This window comes from Schistocerca nitens, chromosome 2 (genome assembly GCF_023898315.1).
Source record: "Schistocerca nitens isolate TAMUIC-IGC-003100 chromosome 2, iqSchNite1.1, whole genome shotgun sequence".
Lineage (NCBI taxonomy): Eukaryota > Metazoa > Arthropoda > Insecta > Orthoptera > Acrididae > Schistocerca > Schistocerca nitens.
In genome coordinates, this window is record NC_064615.1 from 727,796,786 (window position 1) to 727,816,623 (window position 19,838).

At 40.6% G+C, this 19,838-nt stretch overlaps 1 protein-coding gene across 9 annotated transcripts in view; it reads left to right on the forward strand.

Annotated features, from left to right (window-relative positions):
* The window catches only part of LOC126236927 (zinc finger CCCH domain-containing protein 13-like), a 264,568-nt gene that overhangs the window by 52,744 nt on the left and 191,986 nt on the right, over positions 1–19,838 (forward strand). For all 9 annotated transcript variants that reach the window (XM_049946596.1, XM_049946597.1, XM_049946598.1 and 6 more), the window contains exon 4: positions 12,372–12,571. In XM_049946596.1, coding sequence (XP_049802553.1) covers positions 12,372–12,571 — 200 coding nt within the window. The remainder of the gene's footprint in view (positions 1–12,371; positions 12,572–19,838) is intronic.

The window sequence follows — 19,838 nt, forward strand, 5'->3', positions numbered from 1 at the left end:
AGTCTGCATATTGATTATATAATGGTAAGACACAGATTTTGGAGGCAGATTTTAAACTGTAAGACATTTCCTGGAACAGATTTGGACTCTGACCATAATTTATTGCTTATAAACTGTAGATTAAAACTGAAGAAACTGCAAAAAGTTAGGAAATTAAGGATATGGAATGTGGATAAGTTGAAAGAACCAGAGGTTGTTGAGAGTTTCAGAGGGAGCATTAGGCAATGATTTACTGGAACAGGGGAAAGGAATACAGTAGAAGACAAATGGGAAGCTTTGTCAGTTGAAATAGTGAAGGCAGCCAAGGATCAATTAGGTAAAAAGACAAGGCCTAGTATAGATCTTTAGATATCACAGGAGGTATTGAATTTAATTGATAAAAGGAGAAAACATAAAAATGGAACAAATGAAGCAGGTGAAAGGGAAGAGACTGGACAGAAGGTTGAAAATGGGTAAGCAGGAATGGTTAGAGGACAAATGAAAGTCCACAGAAGCATGTATAACTAGGGGAAAGATAGATACCACCCAATGAAGATTGAACAGGTCTTTGGAGAAAAGAGAAACAGCTGTGTATTAGAAAACCAATACTTCGCAAATAAGGGAAAACTGAAAGGTAGAAGTAATATGTAGAATAGCTCTGCACTAGAAATGAACTAGAGGAAAGGAAGAGAAAGTAGATGGAGATGAGATGGGAGATACGTTACTGCGAGAAGAATTTGACAGAACACTGAAAGGCACAAGTCAAAACAAGGCCCATGGATAAGACAACATTCCCTCAAAACTGCTGATGTTCTGTGCACAGCCAACAATGATGAAACTGTTCCGCCTGGTGTGCAAGATGTAAAAGGATGTTTCACCCATCTCATACTTCTACCTACCTAAGACTTCAAAAAGACTGTAATAATTCCAATTACAAAGAGAACATGCGAGACAGTACTGACGTTATGATTTTAGAAGGGTAGGTAAAAGCAAGGCAAATCTGCTTTTATAGCATTTGTAGACTCAGAGAAAGCTCTTGACAATGTTGGCAGGAATACATTTGAAATTTTGAAGGAAGCAGGTGTAGAAAATGGGGAGCGCATGTTCCTACATTTCTCCGGAACCCAACTGATCTTTCCTGAGGTTGGCTTCTACCAATGCTTCCATTCTTCAGTACAAAATTCATATTAGTATCTGCGACTATGACTTATTAAACTGATAGTTCAGTTATATTCTCAACTGCCAGTACAGAATCAGGAAAAACAGCACTGGCATTCTATGGATCAGTGTGTGAAATGTTTGATACTGTAACTGGTAGGTACAATAGAAAACTTAAAAGGAAGTACATAATTTTTTGGGATGATAGGTTGGATATAGGCAAACATTTTAAGTATATGAACATGGGGTATCTGATTCATAGTTAGTGCACTAGACAATGCCAAAGTGCATTTGCTTTGCCTAGAGGAAACATCACTGTAAATTGTGATTACAGCAGTAAATACTTCAAGTGTGCTCTATGGGTTTGATGGCATAAATCAAGTGTCAAAGCACAGAATGGTGGACACTGGGTAACAGTGAACAGGACATTATGTCCAATCCAGCATCCAGGATATTGTGTATCCAAGAATCTTCTCACTCAGTTTGTGAAATGAAGAGTTGCCCCATTGTGCTGGTAAAATAATCGTCTTTTAGTTTGAAATGCCACATCTTCAAGAAGACCAGGAAGTACGTGTTCAAGAAATATGCAGTAAACATGACCAGTTAGACAGTGTGGAACAATGGAAAGCCCCAATACTCAATACTTGGTTGTGAATAACTCCAACCCAAACATTAACTGAAAATCGTTCCTGAAAATGGTGGACAGCTGTACCTTGAGGATTTTTGTGAGACCATTAATGGGGAGTTGCGACTGTTGAACATTCCTTCACGGGCGAAAGTCGATTCAACAGTCCACAGAACATTGTTTATGAAGTCGGGAGTTAGCACTCTTTGCTGCAAAAATCAAACAGGGAAGTCATTCAGAATTGAAAAATCAATGAGTAGAATGTCCTGTACCTTACACAACTTGTAGTGATGATGGTGATCATCACACAGAGTTCTCCAAACATTGCTAGAACTAGTGTTTAGAGCAAGAGTAGTGGAATATCACTGCCTGAAGGATTGTTGTTTAACATTTTTACGGAGCCACATTTCCAGTACTTGTTCCTCGAAACCAGGATTGTGAACACTCCTTGGTCAACCTTGAGCATGGAAATGGAAATCCCCCTGTAATGTGTCCCTTTCATGAAGGTGACAGTCCACAGCAGCAAATGTTCTCTGATTTGGTAGTTGTCTGGATAACATTCTGCGTGCAACCGCTGTGCTTCTGCCGTAGTTCCTGCGTCATCAGAGGCCAAGTGCATGTCTGCGAGTTCACTCCATGTGAGATGTCCCATGTCCTATGCATGATAACACAGAGTAAACAATCTTTTTACATTTGCAAGTGTATACCATTGTTCCATAACACACTACCTTACCTTTGGTATAACAATTATGAATTATGTTGAGTTGGAAGTGAAGTATACAAATGACAGCTCACTTCAGATACACAGCACCGATTGAGGACAAAAGGAACTAGTACAGAGTTTCCTCATTAGTGTGTGGGTATCATTGAAAACAAATGACACTAGACATCCAAACTAATGGATATGTACCACCTGTTACCGCACCATCAGGCGGACCGATGACTTTTGAGGTCACCTACTGTTGTAAATATGCGTCAGCGACCACAAGTTCATATACTTAAAATGATTGCCTATATCAAACCTATCATCCTATAAAAATTCTGGACTTATTTGTGAAACACCTGATATATTTTATTTCAAGAGTGCTAGTCCTGCAAGGTATGCAATAGAACATATATGAAGGTTAGGAGGTAGGAGAAGAGGTTCTGGCTGGATGAAGCAGTGAGGGTGTGTTCTGATCTGTGCTTGGATAGCTCATTTGATAGATCATGTACATGTGAAAGGCAAAGGTCCAGGTTCAAGTCCCAGTCTGGCACACAGTTTTAGTCTAGCAGTAAGCTTGAACTAAGGATTTTACTCCCTGTAATGCCTATCTCCCTCCAGCAGGGAACTGATGGATAAAGAGATAATTGACCTGATCCATCAGCTACCTCCACCTTTTCTCCTGAGCAATTTCAGCACCTGGAACCCACTGCCAGATGGTGACATCACCTAACTGAGGCACTCTAATGGAACAAGTATTGACAGACCTTGACTTATGTTTACTAAACAGTGGCACACCAGTTCAGGGAACATATACAGCAATCAATCTCTCAACCAGCAGCTCCACACTCCTCCCCTCAGTCCAGTGGAGAGTATATGATGATCACGGTGAGAGTGATCATTCGCCGATTGTCATGACCATCCCGCACCATTACCCAACCGATCACTCTCAAGGATCGGCCCTGAAGAAAACCGATTGGCATGCTTTCAACACTGCCTTTACAACCAATGCTACTGTGTAAGGGAACATCAACAACTTAATGTAGCACACAACTATTTTAATACTAAAAGCAGTAGAACTGGTGATTCCCCTTTCTTCAGGAACATCTCACTGATTGGCATAAGAAATTACTAAGACAACCAGAGGTGGCAGGTGGACACTCCAGTGGTTTAAGCATAGCCCAAGCTCTCACCCTTGAGTTACAGTTTTCAACTGCACATGTGTTATGCAGCTCTGCCAACTATTCATCCACATCCATTGCATTATATTTGTACTGAATTGTTCAGTGTCTGGTTTGTGGATCAGCATCCTGTTTAATATTAACTGCTTCTAGACCCAGTTCACCTCTACATGATGCACTTTATGACTTATTCCTTTCTGATGAACCTTTATACACCTACATGATGAAGGCTATGCTTCTTCCTGTATGGATCAAATGTCACCAATTACTACTAAATTATGCAATCACAGCTATCCTGAACACCAAAATAACACACTTTTCCTAACTAATTTCAGGTAATTAGTTTTAGACTTTTATTTTTTCGGTGTTGCTCTGCATTTTACATGGCTCTCTGCCTTAGATGATGCTGTTAATATCAAATTGGCTGTCCGTCCTCTTCCTCTCTTGGGAACCTTTAGGCGTTACTTTCCTTCATCCCGTTTGGTAAGTCTCCACTGAGCCGGAGTTCTGGGTGATTTTTTCCGAACTCTACCCGTTTTCCTTAATCTCTCCAGTTCCTTTCCATTCACCCCTCTCCCTTCCCCATCATTCCTTCTGCCAGAAGAAGGAGCTATTGGCTCCGAAAGATTGCATAAGTAAAACCTTATTTTATATGTGTGTTGTGCTGCTGCCACTTGGGGCATTGATTTTGATACCTATGCAATTACATTATATTTTCAAAACCTTTAGGCTTTGATTATTAAAGGGAAAAAGGGACTGATGAGCTCCATGTTTAATCCCTTTCAATTTATCTCAAAAACTCACTCACTTATTCCAGTGTCCCTACGCAATCAAGGAATCTAACATTCTCTGTCTGGAAGATGCCATCATCATTAAAGTACACAGTAAGCTTCATGTCCATTGAAAATAATATGGGTGCAGTTTCCCCTCGCAAGGAGACAGTAACAAAACTGACCATAGTATTGGAACTCATTATATATGTTTTATTAATGTGCTATAAAAAACCACTGATTGTAGAAATATGAGAGCATTTCATAATAATGGCTTAAACATTGTCTTGAAGAACTTTGTCCTTTTTTCTGTTCAAGCCTCCATGTTGATAATGTGCAGGCTCACAAAGTGACCTGGCTGGTATAGGCAAGGATGTGGTCATCTGAAGGAAGTTTTTGCAATGGAAGAGTTATTTAAAACTTAACTCATTATATTCAGTAGACAGAATACATTTAGGCATGCCCAGGGCAGCCTGTGAGGCTATCACTTAGTTATGGTGCTCATGAAAATATGTTAATTTTAGTTTTGGAACAAAATCCAAGGAAACAATATGGGGGAACATGAGCGTGTTGTCAGCAGCTCACATTTCATAGATCAAATTACCTTTGCTGAAGTGACGATCCTCCCCTACACGTAGACCATAACAAATTGTACTTGAACATTGCACGTGATACTATAGAAGTAAAATAAAAACATTGAAATACCAATAACAGTGGCTTGGTGACATGAACACTAATGATTGCCACAGTGATGCCATCTGTGTCACACATTAAGTGACAAGTACTGCTAATGCGGCTGTAATTCTGTCAAGAGATGGCAAAGCACATTGGAACAGTAGCTGAATGGAATGGATAGCGTCTTGAAAAGAGCTGGTAAGGTGATGAAGGGGAATGGACTGTGGCTGAACTGTATCTAGCAATGCTGAGGGAATTAGCTTAGAAAATTAGCTTAGGAAATTAGACACTACAGTATTTGATGAGTTTTCTGTCTGAGCAGCAAAATAACTGGTGTGGCCAAACTGGAGATGATATTGGTTGCTGACAGGTTACCAAAAAGAAAGAAGAGAAATTTGTTAACATGGAACATAAATTTAAATGTTACAAAGTCTTTTCTTAATCATGTTTTTTCTGAATGTCTTTGTCTGGAGCATTGTCTTGTTCGAGCGTGAAACTCATTCTGGAAGTTTCATGGCTGATAAACTCGTAAAACAAGAAGAGAATAGAGGATTTTGAAATGAGCTGCTGTAGAATAATAGTGAGGATCAGGTGGGTAATTAAAATAACTGACGTGGAGGCATGGAGTATAATTGGGGAGAAAAGAAATTTATGGCACAATCTGACCAAAGAAAGGAATTATTTGATATGACACATCTTGTGGCGTCAACGAATCACAATTTGGTTATGGAGGGAAGAGAGTGTGTGTGTGTGTGTGTGTGTGTGTGTGTGTGTGTGTGTGTGTGTGTGCGCGCGCGTGAAATTTTAGAGGGAGACTAAGGTTTTTATACAGCGGCACGTTTAAATGGATATTGGTTGCAGTATGAAGAGACATGCACAGGATAGACTCACTGTTACAGGTTTTTAGTCTCCCTTCCTGTTATTTGTCTGTAATTAGTGTTAGTAATCTGCATGAAGTATCAGCCAGAGCCTAAGAACATTCTTATCATTTCACTTAAAGACTATAGCGTTCCCTTTGTAATCTGGAAATATCACACTTCATTCTCATTCTAGAGAAACTGTGTTGAAATAATCTTTCTTGGGACTATGTTGTCTCAGCAAATTCTGTAGATTTTGTGTTGTAGCTGTGAAATGAAATCCTCTACTAAGCAATGTCATAGTGAAATTGACAACCTGTTTGTCAGCTAAGCCTTAATTCTCCACTCAGAATCCATGCAGTAGTTTTTATGTACGGTCATTCAAATTTCAGTGTTTGATATGCCAAGGTCTTCTTTCACAGAGTGTCTGCCAGAGACTTTCAACCCAATAACAGATTTCAGGAGTTGTTACCAAGCACATATATCTTCATTTGTTTGAAGACAATATTGTAAAAGGATAGTTTGCTACTTGCCGTATAGCAGAGATGTTGAGTGACAGGCACAACAAAAATAGTGTAAAACAAGGAAGCTTTTGACCAAAAAGGCCTTTTTTGGAATTAGACCACTCACCCTCACACACACACTCACCCTCACACACACACTCACCCTCACACACACACACACACACACACACACACACACACACACACTCACCCTCACACACACACACACACACACACACACACACACACACACACACACACACACACACAGGATGTGTTCAAAAAGTGACTATGTATTCTTGTGAAAAAATATTTATTTATTCAGCAATATTCGTATTGTTCCCTTCAAAGTAACCTGAGATTCAATACACTTGCGACAATGCTTTTTCCAATCCTCAATGCACTTCTCATAAGCGCTTTTTGGTACAGGCTTGAGTACTTCCAGTGATACAGTTTTTATTTCCGCAATCATTGAGAATCTTCATCCTTTCATAAGTCTCTTCAGTTTTGGGAACAGGAAAAAGTCACAGTGATGCAAAATCCATGAATTGTTTTTCAACAATTCGACATTTTTCGCCTACTGCTTCTTGCAAACAGTGCATAACATCAAGGCAATACTCCGTATTTACCGTATGAACTTTGAGGCAAAAATTAGTGATGCACTATGCCATGATAATTGAAAAGAACAGTGAAAAAAACTTTGACGTTTGATTGAACTTGGCTTGCTTTTTTCGGTATTTGCTCTCTGGGAAGCTTCCATTGGGACGATTTGGCTTTGGTTTTGACGTCATAGCTGTAAACCCATGTTTTGTCACCAGTTATGACCATTTTGAGCAAATCAGGATCATCATTGACATCATTCAAGAGCTCCTGAGCGATGTTCATGCGACGGTTCTTCTGATCAAAATTTAGAAGTTTTGGAACAAACCCTTGTTGGCACACATCTCATGCCCAAAACATCTGAAAAAATTGCATGACACGAGCCAACTGATATGCCAACACCCTCACCAACTTCTCTTATGGTAAACTGACGATTTTCCAAAACAATTTTCGTCACAGCTTTGATATTGTCATCTGTTGTTGATGTGCTGGGGCGTCCAGAGCGAGATTCATAACTGGCATATTCTCAGCCATCTTGGAAAAGCTCGTACCACTTGTAAACATTTTTTTTTTTTTACGTAGTGCAGACTCACCATATGCCCCTGTTAGCCTTTCAAGTGTTTTAGAGCACTCAGTTCCACATTTTTCACACAAAATTTGATGCAAATTCTTTGCTCCATTTTTTATAATAATTGAAAATCGCCGAGCACACTGAAACACGTCTAACCATTATATCTGTCAAAAACAGATAAAGTATGCTGTACACTTGAAACTGTGAACTTATGTTTGGAACATGTGTACCAACACAAAAAAAAAAAGATTGATAATCGAATGTACATTGCCTGCACTATTTGAAAAGTCACCTTGCTTTTTGTATAGCCCTTGTACGCTTACATATATTCACATTCACATTTACTCAGATGCATCTCACACACACATGAGCACAGTCTTTGTGGCTGCCGAGGCCAGGCTGTGGTTGTGTGTGTGTGTGTGTGTGTGTGTGTGTGTGTGTGTGTGTAAGTGGGGAGGGGGGGGGGCAGGCATGCGCGTATTGTCTAATTCCAGTGAAGGCCTTTTTGGCTGAAGTCTTTTTGTTGTGCTTGTCTGCAATTCAGCATCTCCACTGTATGGTGGGTAACTGTCTATCGTTTTCGTAATATTGTCATTATTTCATTGTGGATTTTTGTTTCTTGGATTTGTTTAAATTTTGAGTTACTGTCTCAGGTATTTGACTTAATCAATTTAAAATTGTGAGGCACTTGATGCCGTTGTAGTTTAATTCAACCTTTCCACCTCAATGTCTCAGAAGCAGGACAAGAGCACTGAAGATTTTTCAGCTTACTAATAGTTTTATAATTATAATATATCTGCAATGCTGTGGTATAATCTATAGCTTATGCTGATGTTATAGGAGCTTCTTTGGTATCAGCTGGATCACAATGTCTTTTAGGCACAACATTTTGTCATTGTGCTTTGTTGCCCTTTTCAGATGATTTGTGATTTAAGGTTTTCTGTGTGACCAGTCTCCATCACCAATTTTGGTGTGGCACATTCACCAGTGTAACAACAAAAATGATCAGTTTTTGACAATATAATGTAATTTTATAGATAAAAAATCTACTCACCAAGCAGCAGCAGAACAACACACACATAAAAGGAGGTTATGATTAGGCAAGCTCTTGGAGCCAGTGGCTCCTCCTTCAGGCAGAAATGTTGAAGGACAAGGAGTGGAGAGGTCTAGAAAAAGGGGTAGATTTCAGAAAAGTCACCCAGAACCACTGGTCAGGAGAGACTTACTGGATGGAGTGAGAAGGAAAGACTGATTGTTGGGGCTGCTAAGCTCTCAGGTTCTCAAATCTCATCTGGTGCAGTCCACAACAATCAGTCTTTCCTTCTCGTCGTATCTGGTAAGTCCCCCCTGACCCGTGATCCTGTGTGACATTTTCTGAAATCTATCCCTTTTCCTAGACCTCATCAGTCCTTTTCTGTCACCCCTCTTCCTTCCCCTTCAACCCTTCTCCCTGAAGAAGGAGCCTCCCCTGCGTGTCTGGGGAATAGAATAGGCCTGAGGTATTCCTGCCTGTTGTAAGAGGTGACTAACAGGAGTCTCACACATTTTAGCCTTTATGTGATGGTCCTCAGTGGGGTTTGACCTTCATTTGCAAAATTTTCCCGAAGAGTGAGCCAATTGGGGAAGGGCACCTTACATGGTGCATCGTGTCCATCGTGCCTTGAAATCTTAAGCCCATTTTCTCGTCGTCACATTGCAGTCAAGCTCATTCCCCATCTCTTGGATGAGGACACCTTCCTGGGTGCGTTTCCACCATGCACTATGCAGAGCCCCCTGACAACACAGGGATCGCTCTGCTGATGCCTGCGCCGTTAACTCCCCACGTATACCAAGGAGTAGATACCTGTCACCCAAGCGTACCATGTAATCCCTTGCTGGTGATCAGACACCAGCAGTCTCTAAGTGTTCCAAGTCTCAGTATAATGCAAGAAAGTACGACCCTAAATCATTCCCATCTCTGTCCACACCATGGGAGTAACTCCAGGCTAAGGATGGCAGCGAACCTTATTCACCCCGGTGCCTTGTATGTACGAGAACTGATGGGGACTCCTTTGTTTCAAGGAAGCCACAGTTGTTTGTAGAGCATTTAGAGGAAAAGTTTGGGGAGGTGGATGGCTTGTCCACAATGCACTCGGGGTCAGTCTTTATAAAAACAGCATTCTCTGCCCAGTCACTGGCTTTACTCGCTTGTAACAAGTTGGGGGATGTTTCTGTTGCTATCACGCCACATAAGAGTTTAAATGTGGTCCGGGACATTATATTCCACAGGGATCTTCTTTTGCAGTCTGATAATGAGCATCGCGCCAATTTAGAGCGGTGAGGTATTCAATTTGTGTGGTACATCCATCGGGGTCTGAGGGATAATCAGGTTGCCACCGTTGCCTTCATCTAGGCCCTCGAGGGTGACACCTCACCCGAGAAGGTCAAGGTGATGGTCTGCTACTGTGATGTCAAACCATACATCCCTCCCCCGATGCAGTGCTTTAAGTGCTGGAAGTTTGGCCATATGTCTTCCCTCTGTACTTCCAGCGTCACATATTGAGATTGTGGACATCCATCACATCCTAATATTCCATGTGCCCCACCTCCCATCTGTGTCAACTGTGGAGAGCATCATTCACCTTGCTCACCAGAATGCAGGATTTTACAGAAAGAGAGGAAAATCATGGAATACAAGAACCTGGTTCGACGGACCTACACTGAAGCTAAGAGAAAATATGAGCGCCTACGTCATGTGGCTACGACCTCCTCATACGCCATCACTACGAGAAAAGTTGTAACCCAATCAGTCCTGCAAATTCCAGTCGGCTCTCAGAGCCAGAAGGCTACACCTAACCCCTTGATGGTGGTGGTGGTGGGGGGGGGGCAATTCCCAATCCCCCCCCCTCCCCCCCACTTGCTGCTCCCACACCACCTACCTCGGGAGTACTGCCCCCCAACATTCGGGGGCAGCAGTCCCCACTTCCCAGCCAGAGAAGCGTAAGTCTTCTTTGGCTCCTCTCGCCAGGAAGGGATCCCTTGGGTCACTTTCTTCCCAGGTTTCTGCTATTGGGAAAGATGACGTCCGCCAGTGGCTGAAGTGCTTAAAAGCAGCTGGTCATAGGGCTTCACGATTGTCCTTAGTCCCTAAGAATGAATCAGTGAAGCCCTCCCAGCCAGAGAAACCCAAGGATCAGTAAGAAAAGTCTAAAAGAAAACCCCTAAGACCAAGGAAATTGTGGTGGCACCCACACCACCGCTACCTACAAGCTCTGTGTCTGGGGATGAGGTGGAGATTCTGGCGTCCGCTGAGGACCTAGATCTCGCCGGACCCTCAGACACCTTGTAATAAGTCGGTGGCAGCAGGTGACCCTGAGGCGTAAACTGCTTCATTGAACGTTCGATGCCTTCCCAGTCTAATGGTGTCATCCTTCAGTGGAATTGCGGCAGTTTTTTCCACTGCCTGGCTGAGCTACGACAACTGTTAAGCTTTACACCTGTTTTCTGCATTACCTTATCTGAGCGGTGCATGGAAACGAGCGCTTGATGCAGAGACGCAGCAGAGACTTTACTTGCAGGGTTTATGTCCTCACGGGAGCGGTAGTGCCACCAGTGCAGACATTGACGCAGTCTGTGATGGCAGTACATAATTTCTGACCAATCACAAGCCTTCCACAGGCTATATAAGGCCACCATAGCAGCAGTGAAGACAGACGGTTGCTCCTGATGATGACAATGGAAGCTGTCGTCGAAAGCTTGAGACTTTATTCCGAATTGACGTGGCAAGAAAACTGAGAATGTTTTACATATTGTAATGGCTGTTGTCCACATTACCAACTATGTGAACCATAGGTAGTCCTGTACTGTACCCAGTGGCACTCTGCACTATGAAGCTGAAAGCTGGGTTCGTATGCTGATGACAAGTGCAAACTAATAAAGTTCATACTCATTGGAGCCTCTGTATACGAATACATCCAACATGGTGCTGTACATAGAACCAGACTCGTGATGTTGTTGCTGTGTCCAGACTTGTTGGGGCCATTGTTGGGGCCACAACTGTCACCTCTCTCTGCTGCTGTGTCATCGGGTGCTGCAAAATTGTCCCCATGCTGACAGTGAGTGGTGCTTCAGACATTGTCATACTGTCTGCATGGAGACTTGTCTTGTTGCAAATGAGTCCATTTCCTGGCTCAAGAGGTGTGGTGGATCTGAAGAATCTTGCACAGCCGACTGAGCACTATATCTGTCCTCCCGGGCACTAGTCATACGGGGCTGCTGAGATCGTGCTTGGTGTTGAGTACTGCCCTCCTGAACCTGTCGATTCCATATTGAGATGACAGGTGTGGAATCCTGATTGTCTTGAGCAGCAGTATTTCGCAACATGAAATGCAGTCTCAACAGGCCACAATCATTCTGCTTTTAGGTTTTGATATGCACGTGGACACATTTAGCCTTCTTCCATGAGGGCAACAAGATATTCTTACAAACAACATTCAGATGATGTTTATGGATGAGAAACTTACTGTGTAATGTTTCCTTATGTACAGAAAGTAGATGACAGTTCTCGTATACCTACTTTGCACCGTTGTGCTGAAATGCTAATCATTTGTGCATCGAAGCATAAAGTACCTTGTGACAATTTGACATTTGTTACATTCTGTCTTCATTTTGTTGCAGTTTTAGTGACCTACAGTGTATGTAACTACCACATTTAATTGAATTCTGTTTGTAGCATATATTCAGTTTGTTCTGTAAATTTGTTATTGACAGCATGGTGGGCCCAGCAGTTCATCATCAACATCGGGCACCACAACCTCATCAACAGATTCTAGCTCAAGCAGTGACGATACCAGCTCAACATCAAGCAGTAGTTCAACAGATACTCGACATAGGAAGCTAAAATCCAAGAAAAATAAGCGTGATTCCAGTTCCTCTTCTGAGACTGATCATGGGCTAAAGAAGAAATCAAGGTAGCTCACTGTTCATTGTAACTCCATTTATAATAGCTGCTTTTACATAATTTGTTAGTGCTGGATATGTTCTTGAAATTCAGAGATTGATTGTAAATGAATTGATTGGTTCAGTAAATTTTCACTACTGCGGAGTGCCATTTTGTTTGTATATGAAGACAGGTATGAGTAAGCTATACATTTCTAATGCAGACTGTTTGTTTCATAATGTTTCATTTTTTATCAGAGTACCTTTCATTCATATCAATAACCTTGTTGTGATAGCCCAATATGGAGGGTTGGAGAGCCAATATAATTCATTTTTACTGTCAAACATAATGATATCCAGAACATCACACACAAACGCAACTTGCTCACACGACTGCAGTCTCAGACAACCATAAAGGGTTTCGGTTGTCTGAGACTGCAGTCGTGTGAGCGAATTGCATTTGTGTGAGTGCGTGTGTATGTGTGTGTCTATTCTTGACAAAGGCATTACTGGTCAAAAGCTGTAATTGTATGAATCTTTTTGTTGTGCCTATCGCAACTCAGCATCTCCTTTATATGGTGAGAGGCAACTTTTCTTCTCTAATATTGTTACATTCCATCTGGATTTTCCATTGTTTGATTGATCCTGTGGTTCAGTATTCCATGGTCAATATTGCTTCTATTAATATACCTCTTTTCATTCCTTCACAGTGCTCTATTGAGCGAGGTAGTGCAATGGTAAGACGCTGGACTCATGTTTGGGAGGATGATGGTTCAAATCCCCACCCAGCTATCAAGATTTGTTTCTTCATCTCTTTCCTAAATGACTAGTAGTGAATGCCAGGATGGTTCCTTTGAAGCATACAGGTGATTTCCTTCCCCAGTCTGAGCTTGTGCTCCCTCTCTAATGACTATGTCTTTGATGGGACATTAATCTCTAATCTCTGACCTTCCTTCCTTTTTTCACATTTTTGTACACTTTAAGCTGCCTATTTCTGATCTCTGTCCACTGTTTTTCTACCTTTATAAATATTTATAGGAGTTGATTACTAATCACTAACTGGTCTGGCAAGGGGGATAGGATGAGGGATATGGATGGGGGAGTGGGAGTTGTTACAAAAGACTACTAGTGTCATATATGTAGGTGAACACTGGGGCAGCAAGCTGGCACATACATTACTTGCAGGGCCAGTGTAGAATGCTGCCAGGACAAATGCTAAAAAAATAGTACATGAAGAAGGTGGAGGATCCAGAACGAAATAAAGAGGTAAGGAAAGGAAGATATGGATGTGCTAGGGTGGAGCTGGTAGTTTACATGGTGGCAGAAGGTTGTCTTGGAGTGGGTATAGTCAGGGTGGCAGAGGCAGGAGAGAATAGCTGCTAGCAGTGATTTAGGCCGGTGAGAAAGAAGGCTACTTTGGAGAGAGTTACCACCTATGCAAATCATAGAAGCTTGTGTTTGGGCAGAGGAGAGGGAGAGGAGTGGATCCATTGTATCAGTGTGTGCACATTTAAATTACATACCTGCCAAGATGTTCTATAACAGTCCTCTCTCTCTCTCTCTCTCTCTCTCTCTCTCTCTCTCTCTCTCTCTTCCCCCTCTCCCTCCTTCCCTCCCTCTGTCTGTCTCCCCCCTCCCTCAGTGGGTGTGGGTGGCAGGGGGAGAGGTTTAGAGTGCCTGTTTCACACACATCAGAAGCTTAGTTTTGAAAAATCTATTCAGTTTGCCAGGTGTTGTTGTGGTTGTTGTTGTTGTCTTCAAATGACATACATGCAAAAACTGTGCAACTAGGTCTATGAGTTTTTCTAATTTGTATGGTTGTCATTTTGTTTATTACACATTATTTTAACCTTATTATAAATTATTTTCTTCCATCAGTTGAGGTTGATGCAAGTCACAAGCAAACAGTACAATCTCATTGTCAAGCCTATGCTCTCATATTACAGTGTCATCAACAAAACAAAAATGGTTAACTGATGAAATCTAACGGAATACCTGCTCATATTCCGTAACGCTTGTTTGCAAGACAGGAAGGTGAGCCAGACCTAGACTGAATCTGCATAGCTGGTAAATGAACCACCCTGAGTGTAGTTTTATAGGCAATTTCCCATGCCCAGTTAGGCAAATGCTGGGCTGGTTCCCACTTTCTGCCTCAGAAAATCTGATACACAAACATCTAAAATATGGCCACACACAGAACAAGTTTACATAATTCACAGACTTGTGGCACACATGACTTCCTTCCCTTAGGCGCCTGAAGACTATGGCGACAGGGATGGCTTTTGGCCAAAAATATAAGTAAAATGAATTTACCAAAATATGAGAACACTGGTGCCTCTACTAGACAGAGTAAATGGCAGTGAACAAAAGAAGAAGAAGAAGGGGACATTTAAAAGCTGTGTCATGATGAGTATATTTTTCAGAATGCCGACATTGATGAAAATGCAAAAGGCAATGGATTGATGCAAATGTAAAAGGCGGTGGATTGATGCAAATGTAAAAGGCAGTGGAAACCACTGCATTAAAAACACATACTATGTATCCATGTACTCTCCCTAGCATAGTATTAGTACATCAACCAACCGATAGACAGCCAAGAGGTCATCCGTGAACAAGCTGCAAAGACAGAACTTTAATGACCCTGCAAGAAGCAGATCCAACATCTAGCAATGAGCCTGAGCCAGAAGTAAATAGGCAAACATATGTAATCAATTTTTGTGATTTTTACGATAGTATTTAGTCATGATTTGTGGAATTGATGTGTTGATAATTTCATTGTGTTTTATGTTTATGTACTTTTATATTCTTGTTGCCTGCTAAGGGCCTAAACAGCCTCTTTATGTGCAGTAAATGATGATGATGGCGAATATTATGATGAATGTGTATCTGCAGGAAGTGTGGTCTCTAAATGAAAAAGTGCTGCTATAATTTGTCCATTGACAAAAGATTCCAGTAGTGCTGCCATGCTGCTGAAGGGGACGTGACCTTTTAAAAAAAAGGATGGAGACCCAAGAGAAACAGTAATATTATACAAGTCAGAGTGTGGAATGTCAGAAGACTGGGTGTGGTAAGGAAGCTAGAAAATCCAACAGTGGAAATGCAAAGACATCAATCTGGATGTAGGGTTGTTCCCTGCCAAGTGGTCTGGATGTTCCCACATGACTGTCACAGATTTTGATGAAATTTGGTATGAACAATCACACATGTTCCCAGTGAACATTGGTAAAGTTTCACAAGATTGTTAATTCAATGCTCCCGGGGATACAGTTATTTCTTTGACCCCATAGTGCAGCTGTCAACAGTGCACACATCAGTTTTCGGCAACTTCGAGACATAGTATCTCCAATAGTATTTTGTGGAATGAAATAAAACTAGGTTATCTTGTACAACTTTTTGCTCTCTCTTATGTGAAATAATAATAATAAAAAAGCTTTACCGAATGATTTACATATGGATAATATGAAGCAAAGTTGGCCAAAAAAATAGATGCTCAGAAAAAAGTGAAGTTTAGCTTTTTATACCTGCAGAAGAAATTGCAGGATGCACCTGAAACCTTGCACATAATAACTTACCAATACAAGGTCTTAGAATATAAAATTTCATCTTCCTACTGCTTTCCAACAGTTTATGAACTGAGGGCAAAGTTGATGATTTTTATAAAATGCCAAAAAAGTCTGTTTTGGCCCATTTTTACAGAAAAGTGTCTTCTGCGAACTGTTTTAGACCATTTACATTACAAAGACCATGTACTAAAACACCTAAAAAACTATATTTGGTTTTGCAGTGCGAGCATATAAGATCCTAATAAACAAAAAGTTCGAGGCATATTGATTATGAAGCCATATTCTACTGGTACTCAAATTAAAACTGACATCTTTTATTATGTTCTACAATTGTTTAGTATTCTCTGTGGAAGGCAATATTATTTAGTACTACACAGGGTGAACATTAATAAAGTAACTAACTGCAGGGATGGATTTCTGACTGGAAATTTAGGAAATGCCATATATGTAGCTCACAGATGATGGTTATGTAGATTGATGGTGCCAGTTCTGGTAAAGGTTTCTTTGTTGGTAAAGAAGACTGGGGACAGAAATCTCATGATTTTAATGGTCTGGTGCAAAAGCCATTGACAAAATTCTTCCACAGAGGGAAGTCTGATGTTGATACTTCTTGCAGTCATTGCAGGTGATAGGGATAGTTGTGGTTGTCATGCAGGAAACACATAATCATACTTTGGCTCACACCATGTTGGCAGGCCACTTGCTTGGAGCTTGTACTAGGCTTTGTCTCAATATCCTATAGAACCCGGCCCTCCAAATCTGGTGTAAGCACAGTCTGCTGCCTCTCTGCATGTTTGTCTGTCTGAAAGAACCCATGATCACACAAATGCCCAAAAAGGGCTTGGAATATTGTGTGATGTGGCTGGTGTCTGTGAAGGTACTTGTTTTGGTATAGTGGTGCTCTCTCTCGACATTTCCATCTGCTTGTCTGTACACATACACCATCTCAGCTTGTCCCCGAAATGAATACCAGACCATTCTGCTGCTTATAGCATGCTGCATCAATCAAGTAGCCTGCAACACGCAAGGATCACACGGCACATGGTCTGAGGAACTTTCATTCATCAGTGCCATCTGCCGCACCAATGATGCATGTATGGACACATGTTCATAGGACCTTTTTTCCACCATTTCCATCCAGGAATCCGTTTTATAATGGGAGTAGCATTTCTTTTAAGTATGAAGGTAGGGGAAAGAGTTAGTTATTGTGACAGTTGGGTGACAGGATCATTCTCAGTAGAGTTGACAGCAAATCACTGCAATACATGCCAACATCACAATCATAATAAGAGAGAGAGAGAGAGAGAGAGAGAGAGAGAGAGAGAGAGAGAGTGAGTGAAGGCAATGAACAGGTAACTTAGTATGTAAAGGGAAATGGAGATCCAGTAATCATGGAAATTAGAATGCTGTAGTAGGATACAAAATAGAAGTCAGAGTTGTGGGAGAATATAGGCTTGCTAAAGTGAAGTGGCTGCAGAAAACGTGAAGAAAACATAAGGAATATATTAGTCAGAAGGACAGACTCAGCTTATAGAAGGTCAAAATAACACTAAATGAAATTGAAAATGTCAACATTATTAGTGTGAAAGGAATTCTACTGTTAAATGCAGAGAAGAGAGCAAATAGGTGGAAAGAGTACATTGAACACATCTATAAGGGCGAAGAGCTGTCTTCTGATGTGATAGAAGAAGAAATGGTTGTCGTGTTGGAAGACATAGAGGATCATGTATTAGTAGTCATTCTCTGAAAGACTTGTGATCAAACAAGGCAGTCGGCATGTATAAAATTTTTCTGACTTTCTAAATTTATTGGCAGAAGTGGCAGCCAAATGATTATTCAGGTGTGTGCATAGAATTTATGAGACTTGGATGTGTTCCATCAAACTTTCAAACGAATATCATCTACACAGTCCTGCAGATAACAAAGCCAGATAAATCTGAGAACTATTACACAGTCAGCTAAACAGCTCATGCATCCAAATTGCTGACAAGAATAATATTCAATAGAATAGAAAAAAATTACAATCTGTTAGGTGACTAAAAACTTGGTTTTATGAGAGTTAAAGGGACCAGAGAATGAGTGTTGACTCTTACACATAATAATGGAGGAAAGACTTTAAGAAATCAAGACACCATCATTGTCTTTGTTGACCTAGAAAAAGCAATGTAAAATGGTCCAAGGTGTTTGAAATTATAAAAAAAGTATAAGCTATAGGAAAAGACAGGTAATATAGAATATGTACAAGAACCAAGAGGAAATTGTAACACTGGAAGACCAAGAGGGAAGTCCTAGGATTAAAACAGGTGTGACACAGGGGTGAAGTGTATTTCTGTTCAACCTCTATGTTGAAGAAGTAGTGGTGGAGAGAAGAGAAAGTTTCAGGAGTAGAGTTAAAATTCATGACAAAAAGATTTGCTTATGATATTGTTTTCCTCAGTGAAAATGAAGACCAATTACAAGGTCTATTAAATGGAATGAACAGTTAATAAGCACAAAGCAAAGTGAGTAACACATACAAAGAGGACATTCTTTGTCAAAAGCATTAAATTTGTATCAAATATAGGCTGTAATTTGTTGAAGAAATTTCTGAGACTGTATGTCTGGAACACAGCATTGTATCAAAGTGCTTTGTGGGAAAACTGGAAAAGAAGAGAGCTGAAATTTAGGCATCAGCTATTTAAATTTAGTAGACTAAATCCTTTGTATGGTGTGCACACACTCAATTAGGTACCTGGGGTATCTTTGTTACTGATACAAGAACAGTCGGACATGGCATTAAATGATTTAGATGACTAGATATATATTTAGAATAGTCACTGAAGATCAGCTCTGTCTCTAATGACTTGACTTTGGTGGGCCTTTAAACCCTAATCTTCCTTCCTCCCTCCCAGTGCATAGCCTCTTTTCTCATGTTTAACGACACATGTTGGTGATTGTCCTATTTTGTTGTGCATTAAATTAGTCAGAGCATCTTAGTTTCACAGGATTCCTTAATGCAATCTTCAGTTAGTTTAAGGGCAGAAAAAAGAGAAGTAAATAATCACAAATTGCAGATTCAGTTATGAATACAGTGTAATGTTGTTCTAACTTACAATAAGGTTTTAATCTTCATAGTGGATATGAATGTAATTCCTGGTTCTCAGCAGATTCTGTACACTGCAACCATCCTTTAATAAAGCCAACTGCTGATGTTTATTCAACAGAACTGCCCTGAGCTTAATTGTCCTGTGCATCTTTGTAAAACCACATTTTTTCTGTTTCAAATTGGTTGGATATATTCTGTAAAGAGCAGACCCATGTGCTAAAGTCATTCACATCACATACAATTTTTCTTCTGCAGCATTATACATTCTCATTTTTACAATATCACAATGCACATCAAGCAAGTTGGACAGTGGTTAGCACTCTCATTCTAGTCTGATCTGAGCTTCCCCATCTCTACTGATCTTGTTTCCAAAAGGACATGAAACCCAAGGTTTTAGTTTAGAACAGATGCAGAAAAGTTCTTTATAGCAACAGCACAATTATTTTGTAGTACAGATATCAGCTGCTTGTTTTCCTACTTTGTCCTTCACTAATGTTTCAGAAAGTACGTGATCAAGTTTTGTCTTGATCTCATTTTCCAACAGTTAATGTTCTGACAGCATCCTTATTAATATGGCAGTGGATCTTCCTTGTACAGTCTGGAATTTTAATTTCCTTGTTACTTATAAGTTTTAATTTTTTGTTAGAAAAC